This window comes from Rosa rugosa, chromosome 3 (genome assembly GCF_958449725.1).
Source record: "Rosa rugosa chromosome 3, drRosRugo1.1, whole genome shotgun sequence".
Taxonomy (NCBI): domain Eukaryota; kingdom Viridiplantae; phylum Streptophyta; class Magnoliopsida; order Rosales; family Rosaceae; genus Rosa; species Rosa rugosa.
Genome location: NC_084822.1, coordinates 57,728,017 through 57,741,691, shown reverse-complemented (window position 1 = coordinate 57,741,691; position 13,675 = coordinate 57,728,017). Strand labels below are relative to the sequence as shown.

At 37.2% G+C, this 13,675-nt stretch overlaps 3 protein-coding genes and 1 long non-coding RNA gene across 7 annotated transcripts; all 4 read left to right on the top strand.

Annotated features, from left to right (window-relative positions):
• Positions 1 to 383: 383 nt before the first annotated feature.
• Positions 384 to 1,077, top strand: LOC133741472 (uncharacterized). Its single transcript, XM_062169375.1, has one exon. It carries the CDS (start codon positions 500 to 502, stop codon positions 854 to 856), a length of 357 nt encoding a protein of 118 aa, XP_062025359.1. The 5' UTR covers positions 384 to 499; the 3' UTR covers positions 857 to 1,077.
• A 111-nt stretch (positions 1,078 to 1,188) lies between these two features.
• On the top strand, positions 1,189 to 4,571 carry LOC133741471 (uncharacterized). 2 transcript variants are annotated; one of them, XM_062169374.1, is made up of 7 exons: positions 1,189 to 2,342; positions 2,451 to 2,576; positions 2,685 to 2,879; positions 2,958 to 3,101; positions 3,216 to 3,472; positions 3,600 to 3,805; positions 4,084 to 4,571. In XM_062169374.1, the coding sequence occupies exons 2-5, from the start codon at positions 2,466 to 2,468 to the stop codon at positions 3,441 to 3,443; spliced, it is 678 nt and encodes a 225-aa protein (XP_062025358.1). In that variant the 5' UTR covers positions 1,189 to 2,342; positions 2,451 to 2,465; the 3' UTR covers positions 3,444 to 3,472; positions 3,600 to 3,805; positions 4,084 to 4,571. The 2 variants fall into 2 exon arrangements, with proteins under 2 accessions (XP_062025358.1, XP_062025357.1); XM_062169373.1 differs by having other exon boundaries at positions 2,451 to 2,588.
• Positions 4,572 to 5,240: 669 nt separating this feature from the next.
• Positions 5,241 to 6,035, top strand: LOC133735914 (uncharacterized). The gene is made up of 4 exons (XR_009859346.1): positions 5,241 to 5,349; positions 5,448 to 5,646; positions 5,724 to 5,867; positions 5,982 to 6,035. It is a non-coding gene; the product is annotated as an uncharacterized LOC133735914 (long non-coding RNA).
• A 4,249-nt stretch (positions 6,036 to 10,284) lies between these two features.
• On the top strand, positions 10,285 to 13,238 carry LOC133740904 (uncharacterized). 3 transcript variants are annotated; one of them, XR_009861494.1, is made up of 5 exons: positions 10,285 to 10,479; positions 10,595 to 10,754; positions 11,751 to 11,916; positions 12,142 to 12,241; positions 12,926 to 13,238. XR_009861494.1 is itself a non-coding variant. In XM_062168843.1 (4 exons), exons 2-4 carry the CDS (start codon positions 10,669 to 10,671, stop codon positions 12,202 to 12,204), a joined length of 315 nt encoding a protein of 104 aa, XP_062024827.1. In that variant the 5' UTR covers positions 10,285 to 10,488; positions 10,595 to 10,668; the 3' UTR covers positions 12,205 to 13,238. The 3 variants fall into 3 exon arrangements, 1 of the variants encoding a protein (XP_062024827.1); XR_009861493.1 differs by having other exon boundaries at positions 10,285 to 10,488; XM_062168843.1 differs by having other exon boundaries at positions 10,285 to 10,488; positions 12,142 to 13,238.
• Positions 13,239 to 13,675: the final 437 nt, after the last annotated feature.

Genomic DNA, 13,675 nt, shown 5'->3' with positions numbered 1-13,675 from the left:
ATACCTTTCAACATTGTTCAATTGCGTAAGATAGCTGCAATTTAAGAAAAAAGTAATAGAATTCCCTCAAAACAAACACAACCTGTCCATTTTTTCTCTTCCTTTAGTGAAGTTCTTACCCAGAACTCGTTCAACTTGACAAGAAATTTTGGAACTTGTATTTTTGAAATGAACTTGTATTTTTGAAATGGTTTTGCTCAAATAGACACTGTAAGGGCTCAAGGCGACAAAATTTTCTATTTCTTGGTGAATGGGGAGAGAGATGGGTAAAGAAATATAGAAAGAGAAACGTATCATAGACTAGACGAAATGATTCCCCGCCATACACGCCACTGGAATCATCTATTATAAAAGTCAGCTTTACCGCCTTATAAAAATGAGCAAGAAACAAAATCCACAAACCAAATACAACCCAAGCCAGAAGTAAACCACATTCCTTTGGGGTCCATTTCCAGTGGTGCTTGTTCTTTTCTTCTTCTTCTTCTGGGAAGGTGCTTCAATGGCTGACTATAACAGATCAAAGTCCTATGGTGGCAGTGGGACTATGCAGATGGATAACTACTATGGACCCCCAAGAGCACCACCCAGTTCTTATGAGATCAGGAGTTACAGTGTTTCCTATGCACAGGCCCAGATGGGGAATTATAATTACAACAACAGGGATTTGAAGAAGGGGAAGACTCATTCTAGGTCAAAGTCTTCTTCTTGGGCTCTGGCTGATCCTGAGTTGCAGAGGAAGAAGAGGGTTGCTAGCTACAAGATGTATTCTGTTGAAGGAAAGGTGAAGGGCTCCTTCAGAAACAGCTTCAGATGGCTTAAGGTTAAGTACAGAGAATTGATTAATGGGCTATCCTGATTTGGTTGTGGGTGATGTTTTAGTTTTTGTTCTAGTTTTATTTGCAAGTCTTGGAATTTGTGTTTTTAATGAGCTGTGAGATGATGTTATAGTTGTGATGATAAAGGTCATGATTTGGGTTGGTGAAATGGATTGAAATGTAAATTGGGTGAGCTGTTGGTACTATATCGCCTCCTCTTCTTTCAGGTTTTGAATGAAGTTATGTACTTTTATTATAGTTCCATGCTGGTTTTGTTCAAAATTACAAGTTTTAAGTTTTGCTGATAATGGTTTGTTTGTAAACATTGCCCAATTGGCGATTGCTATTCCACACACTCATTTAAGTTGTGGGGTTTGATTCTGTTTCTGTACCAATCAACATGGTTTTAGGTTATCTGTACCATTTTGAGCTTGATGTACTAGTTTCTTCCACGGTTTAGGCTTTAGTCCTTTGCCAAAACATCTAGTTTCATATCCAATAGCTTTTCAGCAGAATTTACTTGTAGACTTCTGCAATGAGGTGTGGTGTGGGAGTTTGGGACTTTGTTTACATTTCTTTTTTTGATCAATTACTGGTCCTCAATAGATTGAGATGAGTTTTCAACAAAAACTAGCTAACCAATGCATGGAGATGACAGACAGGGCAGCTTCATATTTGGCCGGAAGGGTACTACTTTGGATTTGAGTTTTGTAAAGTGAGGGCAGCATTTTGTTTTTAATTAAAGTGGCCTTTCAAGAATTTGGAAGGATTTTCTGAATTTCTGACCAACTTCTCCCCTTAAAGAGTCTATGCTATATTATTATTCACTCCCATGAAGCTTCTGGCAAGCCATGTGCATAGTGATTGTCTCAATCCATTGCATTACTTCATGTCTCTGTCTTTGAGCCAACTAATACTCCACTTAGAACACCTAGACTGAAAACGAAGTGGTATTATGGCGCGCGAAAACTCCATTGTTGGATGACTGAGGTTGTGAAGAACCTTGGTTTGTTACAATATGAAGAAGCTTCCATGCTCTTGGATCAAGAACAATACTCGGCTCCTTACATGTAAAGGCGACATTCTTCCTTGCAATCTAATTATAATCTGATAATTGACTCATAAAGAGTTGAAATCAAAACTCAAAAGCTTATTTAATGTTAAGCCCTAAAGGGAATAATCACAAACTCAAGTCAGATCGTATGAATCATAGAAAAAAATAAGAAAATGTATTATGGAATCCCCCATCCAATTTAAAGTTTATTCATTAAGCTGATATCAAATTGCTGATTCTAATGTCTTTCACTGTCTCACGACCCTGACAACTTATTGAATAAGAATTGTTTGACAAGGTTCTTTTAGATTAATGATTGGAGTTGACCTATTCTTTGCTTGGGGAGCAAGTAGTTTTTGGCTTTAATATACAGGAAGGCTTATACTAGGTATGCATTGCACACAGCCTACACAAATTCCCAGTCAAAGTGCTTCAATCTCTTGCTGTACTACCTGCATATCTGAGAAGTAGAGGTAAAAGTCATGGACTGTTTTGCGACATTTTTCCGGTTTATCATGTATTATCATATATAGTGTTGTTAGTGTATAACGTGCTATGCTTTAACCTTTGTATCAACACAGGCAATTCAAAAGATTATGGAGAAAGTGGATCCTAAATTAGAAGTCAAAATCAAAGAGGCTAAGAAGCTGATTGCAAAGATGGCTCAAGATAAACTTCAGTTCACTTATACATTAGAAGAAAAGATAGTAAGTCAAATGGTAATCTACATGTAGTATAATTCCATGTTCTATCTAGTATCAACTTCCATTGGTCGAATTAACGTCATGAATGATATTAAAATTTCTGTCAAACAGTTTGATGAGTTCTCTTTGGAGTCGTCGTTGCGATACCTGAATGCCCAGAAACACCGTCTCAAATATTTATTGATCAAGGAGATGAAGAAAATGGATCTATTGCAAATACTGGTAGACAAGATTCGTTGCACTGACAACACCTACCAAAAAAATTCAATTAAGGAATGCTTGTCAGCACAAGAAATGAATAATCATGTAAGAAATAATGATCAATTATATCGTGTATATGTGTGTGAAGTTGAGTGTACTAATAAGCCTTTGAAGCGGATACAGAAATTGCATTGCCAGATGGTACATGGAAGCAAGAGTTTGAGAAAGGAAAAGCAGCTTTTGGAAGATATGAAACTGAGCCAGCAGGAGGATAAGTTGGTTTCATTTTGGACTCAATTGGAAGAAGAACTTGGTGTTTATCATGCTGTAAGATTAAAAGTTTAATATTTCATTTGCTTAGAGTCAGCACAGATCAATTATCTTGTATATGTTTTTCTTATGTCCTTGGATTTGTTTTTTTCTTTTGGACTTTTGATATAGGATTGGCGCTTCGATCCAATGAAACAGATTTTGTTGTTGCATCACCAGATGCCAGTTTTGATCATTACAGGAGATGCAGTTAAAGACCGCATAATAGAATTCAGAGATCTTGAATGGAGAATACAAAGTTGTGGAGTTGTACTGCGAAATGAATATGAAGCCATTGCTATTAATAATGTGAATGGTAACTCTGCTGTGAAGGGAGAAACTCGGAGTCCTTTGGGTTAAAAAAAAAAGCCTTACAGGAGCAAGTTAAGGTAACATATAGACTCCTAACTTATCAAATACAAATCCATGAGTTAATCCTATATTAACTTTTTTCCCAGTAATTTCTGGTATATAACTACCTTGTTGATATTTCCTGTCATAATTCATTACTTGCAGGTTGCTGGTAAGAAAATAGATGAATTGAGAAAAACCCAATTGGCTCTTGGTCTTGGGAAAATAATTAGTCAAGTTGAGAGAGAATCAGAAGCCATGAAAAGGGGTATAGATTCGTGGAGGAAGAAATTTCCAGAGTTAAATCAGAGGAAAGATAAATTATATTTGCACTTTTTGAAACCCATAGATGAACAGCCATGTTCCATGAGGTACAAGTCACAACATTACATTATAACACAACTCATCACAGGACAATTTCATTACAATAATCCAACTAATTAACCCAGTAGTAATTACAGGTGTGCAATTACAGAGTTTGAGGTTTGTTAGGGTTGTTGGTTCAAGTTTTAGATCAAAGTTTCTCTTTGATTAATTAGTAGTACTAATGGTCATCAAACTCTTGCAACTTTATGAGTTTCTAACATCTTAGCTAGAATCTTCTTACTGTCACTGACATTAATAGCATTGTATTTTTATTTGAATCCAGGTTGGAAACTTTATCTATTACTACTGACTCAGTAGTTTATCTCATCTGATGTGACATCAAGAGGAACTCAACCAAATTGAATCCAGAAGTTCCTTTCACAAGTAAATAAAAGAGATGACAAGGTGCCTGTAATTGGCTACTTGGGACAAATCTCTACTTAAGCTCTTTCAGAACTCAAAACTAATAAGTTTTGTGGTAGCAGGCTTCAAATAATACCAGTTGCTAATTGCTATTGGACACGCTCAAATGAGGGGGTTTGATTCTGTTTCTGTATCACGGTTTTAGGTTGTATGTACCTTGTTAAGCTTGATGTACTACTTTTCTTTCCCATATTTAGCTTTTTGTTGTGTGTTTTTATTGGCACACTGTAATGTAAGAGGTGATCTTGATGCGCCTACCAATTGATGTTGGGAAAATCTTCACTTATTCACCATTTTCTTGTAATATCCTTACAATTTTTAGTGAAAAGCTCCCTGTTTTCGATTTTAGTTTTCTAGCCATTATGTACTTGAAGAGTTTGTTCTTAGTTCTTACAAATCTTGTATGAATCACTTATTGGTCCTGAATAGAATAGATTGAGATGATTTTAGAGTAGGACTAAACCATGACCTGCAGCAGCATTCACAGTGTCACTGTGATATTATATGGATCAACTTCTTCACCACAGAATTTTATGGTGTTTGATTTCAATGTCACCTTCTGCAAAAGAATAGTTACAAACTCGACTGGGATCATATGAATTACCAAGAAAACGAGTTAATGATTTTTCTATTTGGTACAATTAATTAAATCTTTTTCAAGAAATAAGAAGATGATAACATATTGTTAAGTTTATGTTCTTCAAATTGTAATCTTGCAGACGCCATGTGCCTGAAATTATCAAATTATTGAATAGGAATTGTTTGACAAGGCTTTGGATTAATGATTGGAGTTGACTTATTCTTTGCGTTGTATTATAAACCTCCAGTTATAGCACAGCCTACTCAAATTCGAAGTGAAAGTCCTTCAATCTCTTCGCTGTACTATGCAATCATCTGAGCACTTGAGGTAAGAGTCATGCATGAACTGTTTTATGACATTTTCCTCGCTTCTAGTGTTTCATTGTGTATAATGTGTTAGATAATACCTCTGTGTCATCACAGGCAAAGCAAGCACTAGGAGAAACTGGAAGCTAATATGGAAACCAGAATTAAACAGGCTCAGAAGCTGAGTGCAAAGTTAGATAGAGAGAGACTCCAGCTCACTGAAGCAATAGACCTAAAGATGGTAAGTTGAAGTTAAACGCTATATGTGTGTTAATGTATATATGTCCTAGCTGCTAGCAAGTGTCAACTTTCAATGATCAAATTAAATCTTCTGTCCAGTTTGAGCAGTGGTGTATTGAAAGACGGTTGAGATATCTCAAAAGCCAGAAAGAGGAGATCGAATCCTGTCTAAAATACAAGAGAAACAAAATGGATCTGCTGCAGCAATTTCTGGAGATCGAAGCTTCGTTTTTCGGACAATGCTTACCAAAAGAAACCAATCAAGTCATGCTTGTCAGAACAAGAGATGAATAAACATGTAAGTATCATATATTATATATACTCATGTGTGATCATGTAACATTCATCTATATGCTTATGAATGAATGGATGCAGAAATTGCATTTCCGGATGGTACATGGAAGCAAGAGTTTCGCCAAGGAAAAGCAGCTTTTAAAAGAGATCAAAGTGAGTCAGCAGGAGGATAGTTTTGGTTCATTTTGGAATCAATTGGAAGAACGTCTTCGTGATTCTGAAAATGTAAGATTTATACAGTACCAAATTAGTTAGAGCCAGTACAGATCAATTACCATGTACGTGTAATTATTAATTATTTTTCTTGTTCTTTGGATTTGGTCTTTGCTCTTGAAACAGACTCGCTGGTGGCATGACTGGCATCAATTGAAGCAGACCTGGTGGTTGCATCACCAGATGCCATTTTCGATCTATAAGAGAGATTCAGTTGAAGACCGTGAAGGAAATATCATATATAGAACTTGAACGGAGGATACAAAGATTGGATGTTGTACTGCAAAAGCATGGAGATGAAGCCATTACTAATAATACTGTCAGTGGAAAAGCTTGGACTTCCTTGGGAGTAAAGAAAGCATTACAGGAGCAAGTTAAGGTAAAATACCGATTCTAACTCATCAAAGAGAAATGAAATATTTGACATTAATTTTTTCTGGTTTCTGTTACATACTAACTTTCTGCTGGTATTTCAATTAATTCCAGCATGCTGTTAATGAAATAAATGAATTAAGGAAATCCCAGTTGGCTATTGGGACAAAAATTGGACAAGCTGAGGGAGAACTGTTGGTCATGAAAAAAGATACCAAACCGTTGAGGGAGAAGTTGCCAGAGATAAATCAGAGGAGAAGGGAAGCACGCCTATGCCTTTGGTCATGAAAAAAGATACCAAATTGTTGAGAGAGAAGTTGCCAGAGATAAATCAGAGGAGAAGGGAAGCACGCCTATGCCTTTCCAAACTCCGAAACAACAGTCAAAAATCGAAAAAAAAAAAAATGGCAAGAAGCTGTCTCTAGCTAATAAGCTATTTGGGCAATAAGATCCAACAGATCATTGTGCAGTATCCATACCACATTGTAGACTAAATCTTGGGGATGGTGAACTCAAACTTGGAGTTTATGTATCATTATGGAGAGAAAGTATCACTACACCAATAATTAGTTGGTACTAGGCGCCCATATTTTTCTCTAATGTAAAATGAAGTGGAAGAAATTTGATATTATGCGACTGCCACAAAGCAAGAGATTACCATGCATATTTAGGTCCCAACAAAACACAACTGCCATGCCAAAACTGCAAAACTGAGCTTCAAGTTGATGCTTTTTGTAGGCTTTCTATCCCATATTTTTACTTTCCAAGTGGTTTTGGGTTGGATGACCCGAGTTTCCCTTGGCCACGGAATGTTGACCGGGCATAGGGGAAAATGACCTGTCGTGAGGCTGGGCGATAGGGACCTCACGGGTCGGAGCTCTCGAGCCCGACTCTTCTAGACCACTTTAACGAAGTAGGCCAAGCCCTTGACACCAAACAGGGGTTTTAAGCCACCTGCTCACTAGCCAGACTCCCATAGTGGGATCTTCCGTCTGGTTTAGACTAGAGCACTTTTTGGGTGGGTGCCGTCCAAAATCGAATATTAGAGGTTCTAATTCTTATAAACATTATGCAAAGTTGTGCTTTTCCGATATGGAACAATTAATGCTCCATTAATCACTAATTATTTATTGCAACTTCTTGGTGAGAACTGAGAACTGAGAAGGGTTAGGAAAACTCAATTCTCTGTTGGGCCAAATTTTAAGCAAGTTGAGAGAACTGGTGGTTATTGAAAAGGATATGGATCAGAAGAAAGATGAAGCACACCAATTCATTCTCAAACTCAGGAAACTATAGTCATAAGCCATGAGAACTACTGATTAGCAACTATTATTTGCAAACTATGGTCTGTCATTCATCATACATGTACCAAATTAAAGAAATATGTCTAGAACTAATGACCATCAAGAGGGTGTCTGTAATTAGCTACTTGGGCTAAGTCTCTACTTAAGCTCTTTCAAAACCCAAGAAATATTAAGTTTTGAGGTAGCAAACCTAATTGATACCAATTGCTATTGTACCCAGTTCAATATATGGGGTCTGGTATTGTTTGTATACCATGATTGTAAGTTATCTCTACCATGTTCAGCTTGATGTACTATTTTTCTTTCCTATATTTTAGCCTTTTGTTCCAATGTAAGAGGTGATCTTAATGCTTATCAGTCTACTGCATTTGTGTTGGAAAATCTTCACCTTATTCATGATCGATCTTCACCTTATTCTACTGCTGTGTAATACTTTAAAAAATCGGGGAAATGATCATTTACCCAATTTCAGCTTACAAATTGCCCACTTGCTCCACCAACAGTTTAAAAACCCCATTTATCCAAAACACTCTAAGGGATTATTTCCTCTTTACCCAATTAATTCTTTTTTAATTCTTTTTATTTATTTTTGGGACTCTTTTGCCCTTTCCTTCTTTCTCACTTAGAGGGAGAAGTCATCCTCCACCTTGCCGGACTCCAGTGACCAGTGGCCGGCAGCCCACTCCGGTGACCGGAATCTGGCGACTGGTAACCGAAATCCGGCAACTGATGACCGGAATCCGGCGATCGGTCACCGGAATCCGGCTATTATTGCCCCCCAGTAATCATATTATTGCCCCCCAGTAACTATATTATTGCCCCTCAATACTCATATTATTGCCTCTAATTATCATATTATTTCAGTCCAGTGAATTGTATAAACTCCCAAAACCAAAATGAATACACTACAGGCTCAATTAATCATATTATTGCCCCCCAGTAATCATATTATTGCCCCCCAATACTCATATAATTGCCTCTCAATAATCATATTATTGCCTCCAATAATCATATTATTTCCGTCCAGTGAATTGTATAAACTCTCAAAACTAAAATGAATACATTACAGACACAATTGATCATATTATTGCTCCCCAGTAATCATATTATTGCCCCCCAATACTCATAGTATTGCCTCCCAATACTCTTACTTTTATACGTTATCAGCCAATAGCCAAGAAAAAAAACTCTAGTTTACTAGTTTCCGTCAAAAAAAAAAAAAAACCCTAAGAAGGAAAAAAATTTCTTCTTTTTTACATTCATCCAAAAAAAAAAAAAAATTTGTTTTGGCCGCCGGCCTCACCGCACCCAGCCAAAAGAAATTGATCTCCACACCCAACATGTTCGGTGCCTTATGCTTCAAGCCCGTACACAGCCTGGTGATCTCCACCAGTCCCTTCGATCTATAACAAAACGTCTCTGTATCGTCCCTTCGATCTTCATCTGGTTCACAGCCTGGTGATCTCCACCAGTCCCTTCGATCTATAACAAAACGACTATGTATCGTCCCTTTGATCTTCAACTGGTTCTTGAGCCGGAGAAAGTCCTTCGGGTCCATTTTCAGGTGGAGGTCTTCGATTTCCGCGAGAAGCTTCCAGAAGTAACAGTCGGCGGCGACCTTTTTGAATTCGCTGGTCTCGACGTAGCAGTTCATGCGCTTGGGCTCGATGGACTGGCCGGCAGTGATGGCCGAGAAGCCCTCAGGGGAGCTGTTGCCAGACCGACGACGGTGGTTTGGGTTGGCAGATTTGAGAGAGAGAGAGATGGATTAGATCTGGATATGAGAGAGAGAGTCACAGAGTCGAGATAGAGAGAGTCTGAGGTGTTTGTTAAAATGAGGGTAACATTGTCATTCATGATTAAATTGGGTAAAAGGGATTAAAAAACTGTTGGTGGAGCAAGTGGGCAATGTTGATGTTGAAATTGGGTAAGTGGTCACGACCCCTAAAAAATATATGTCCAATTGGGTCTACTAACGGTGACCAATCGAGTGAGGTCAAGCATGCCAAAACATGTCGTATGCTTTTTCAAAACTCTGGGAGAATTAATTCTAGAACTTTTTTCAAAAAAAAAAAATTGTCCCAAGACCATGATTTTCTACCCAAAATTGTGGGACTATAACATACGGTTTTTTGGGCTAACATTCATCACCAAAACTTTCTCACTCTCAAATCATAAATTAAGGCAATTCTAAAACTGACGAAACTTAAAAATCATTGCCTGATTTTTTTTTTTTTTTTACAATTTTCCAAAGTCGAAAATTAGAAAAAGCGTACAAAAAAAAAAAAAAAGGGCTCGAGATTTTGTGGTTGATCACTTTGAACAACTCATGAAAATTATGTTTTACTGATGATGATATTATGGTATATAGGAGAGATCAAGAAAACAAATGATGTTAGCAAGGTTTGGAATGATTCGGCAACACGTTCAAATGTGTACGTCAAACCATGCCATTATTACTTTTTGTTCAAATTGTCTCATTTCATATTCTCACAATTGATAAATCATGATTTCTAATAAAGGAAATGATGGAAAATGTTACATTAGAGTATGAAATGATAAAAAGGTCACCTAGTTTCCCACTTGATAAAAAGGTCCATTATGAATTGTTAATAATATTAATTTAATCCTTATTAATAATGAAATGATGTTAAAACAGGTCAGTTTTTAATTTTTTTATTCCTATTCTGCCCTTAAAGCCAAATATACGTTTATAGCTTTATAGTCAAAAATATCAGAGCGCAAATCTTCTCTCCATTTTGATCAGAAATCCCAGAGCTTCGATTAGAAATCCAAAAGTTAGAAGACGAATCTCAAACTTCACCTGGCGTCATTGCCCAAACCCGATCGGTCACCTACATGCCCCGACCCAACGACGGAGCTCTGAGTGCCAAAACATAACCCCCGGCGATGGAATCGGACCGCTTGTAATGAACGCCGTCGAGCAGGTGATGGAGGTGATGCACGTGTCGGTCTATTTCGAGAAGTATCTCGATTCCTCTGATTCTTTTCTAATCGTGAAATCTCAATTTTGATTTTGATTTTAGTTTTCTGGTTTTGAAGTCTCTCGTCGCGAACGAGAGTTGCAGCACATTTTGCGTGTTCTGAACACCAATGTGGATGGAAATCAGAAGATCATGTTCGCTCTGACCTCCATGAAGGGTATCGGTCGCCGTTTAGCCAACATCGTCTGCAAGAAGGCCGATGTCGACATGAACAGGAGGTTCGTATTTTTTTTTTTAGGTCATTTGGTTTACAATAGCCATCGATCTGTTTAGTTCTAATGCGATTTATCAATAGCTAGTTCTTCGTTATCTCAGTAGGTCTACTGATACAATTTGATTTTGCTCAATTCTATTTGTGATAGAAGTATCAAAATGATCTCTGTGGAAGCAATTTCATTGCTGGAGTTGTGTATGCTTTGTATTGATCAAGCTTTTAGTTTTTGTAGTATTGGTTTTTAATTTCTTACTATTTCTAGGGTTCGGTTGAGGTTGAACTCTTTGATTTTCAATCACTGTTTGTATTTGAGCTGAGATTGATCTGGTGCTCCGTTATTGTGCTCTCTCTATTTGTGGAAACTTGTAGGTTGTAGTGGTGCTAAATGTTAGACTACAAAAAGAATGTTTTTGTGGTCTCTCTATTTAGGCGTTGATGTTGCTATTGAACGTCTTGGAACTTTCTTTTTGTTAATGTATCGTGCTGGGTAGTATCTATAATGAGGATGATTAGTTTCTTATAACTAGACAATTGTTTATTGCCTGTTGTCTTTACCAGGCTTTAACTTATGATATGAGTTTAAAAAATGTGAATTTGTGAGTGTATGATTCAGTGCAATGAAGCATTTGATAGTTTTAGCATTTTTGTTTTTTTGTGAGCACACGAGACTATGAGCTATCATGTTTAGGATGTCCTCTCTCCTTGTTCTGAAATTGTGAATTGTGCATTCTGAAGATGGTAGTGATTTATCTGTATATTAGGGACATGCTTGGATCAGTAGAGCTTCAAGAAGTTGCTATCTTGTTAGATTGTTAGCCAATTGTTCAGATTCATTTGTCATTTCATGGTAGTATAATGCACATATTTATTGTTTTTGCAAGATAAGTTGGTTCCAGTTATACCGGATCTCCCCATACTCGAAGAATATAAGTTGTTGATGAATTGCAATAAAAAGAAAGAAGATTTTACATTCTTCTGCTTTCTTGCTATTATTTTGCAGGCTCTTGAAAGTAGTCCTCAGGAGCAACACTCTGCTAGAGCTGCATTCTCCTCTAGAACAGTGCTCTCCTCAAGAACAGCAACAAATTGACTCGGGTCTCTTTTCTTCAGATTATGATGGGAGCTTTCTAGATGGTTTTTCAGATCTTGATAGCTCTGATGACGAGGTAGTTAATGTCTTGAATACTGCAGATGCCATTGGCCCTTTTTAATAAGAATCTCTATCCTCCACGCCACATGATATTATATTGTTTTGCAATATTGATGGGAACTTCCTCATCATTCTATAGGCCAGTACATCAATTTACATGGGATTATTGGTTCATGGCAATGCCACTTCACTTGCGTGTTATATGTGGACTTCACAGAAAATTAATCAACTATTTTTGCAGGTAACCATCGATCCTACATCTGAGGCGGAGACAAAACTTATGTCCTTGGTTAAAATGGGGTAAAATGAATTGGAGGCTTCAATGGCAATAGAAAGATGCGGTATAACTTTATTTCTTTGAGAATTCTCATGTATAGATTTTTCTCTATGCTTTAATTCTTTTTGACGATTGTCTTGGCATTCTGTAAACTGCTATTTACTTATTTACTTGCTTTAGGTATATGCTTATCTTTAGCTCCAAACGAAACTCCAGAAGTATAACTAGAACAACTTCGTTTAGGGTCTAAAAATCTAATTTCATCTTCAACACATCCAAAAAATATATTGGTTCCTTTCTGGGTAGTCAGGAATCAGGATCACAATCATGTAACTGGAACTGTATAGCAGGACAATCTTGTGGAATTAGGCTACAATGGTTTTGATAGCATAAAAAAGGCCAGTGATTTTGGGGCCACAAAACTCCTTCCTAATATTATATGTTGTTTAGTAGGAAATCCAACCAGGTTGACTAGTTTCTTTGACATGGACAATAAGCCACATTTTGCTAGTTCAGTCAATTGGTGATGCCATCCATCCTCAGTGTCTTTTTCAATTCTATATATGTTGCTACCTGTCTCTTTTACTTGCTCCTGTTTTTCTCATTCAAATATTGCAGATGGCCATCTTCCCCTTGAAGAGATGGTATTGTTTGTCCTTCTTGCTGATATTCAATTTCTGGACTAAGAATCAGTTTATCTACACATTCCATGTCTGGTAGATTTTGACTGCTGGTTCAACTTTTACAGCGTACGCATCTGCGGAGTGAGTGTCCTGAGAAGAATAAAAGGAAACTTTGTGAATCTTCATGGTTGAAAAGGAAAAGGATTATGGGACATGGAAACCAGATCTAGGGGAAGATGCTGGTACAATTCATCTCCCGAATCCAATTAATGGGTTTGGGACTCCAGCTGATCTCTGTCAAATCCACAGAAGTCTTCCAGAGGCAGCCACAAGACCTCCTTAATTTTACTATGAGAATGTGGCATTGATTCCTGAAGGAGTTTGAGGCACAATATCCCGCTTTTTGTATGACGTGAAGCCTGTGCAGACTGAGCTATGCATTTAGTGAGAACAAATCATGCTATGGTCTCATAAGAAAAAGCCCTCGGTGCCTTTTTCGTTTGGTCTCTTTTAAGCTATTTTTGGTTAAAATGACATTTTTTTTTCCCGGAGTTCTTAGCAACTTGATATCTGATGAGTAGATGAGCTTTCATTTTAACATCTGTAAAATTTAGTTACTGATCATTTTATGGAATTCATGCTTTTGCAGTGGCTAATTATATGATGAGTCACAAGTAAATAGTCAAGTCACTGTTAATCACATGTCACTAACTAAGTAACTGACCATGTTACTAACGAAGTAACTGTCAGTAGCGAAGTCACAAGTTGATAGCCAAGTCACTGTTAATCACATGTCACTGACCAAGTAACTGTCAGTAGCCAAGTCACAACTTAATAGCCAAGTCACTGTTAATCACATGTCACTAACTAAGTAA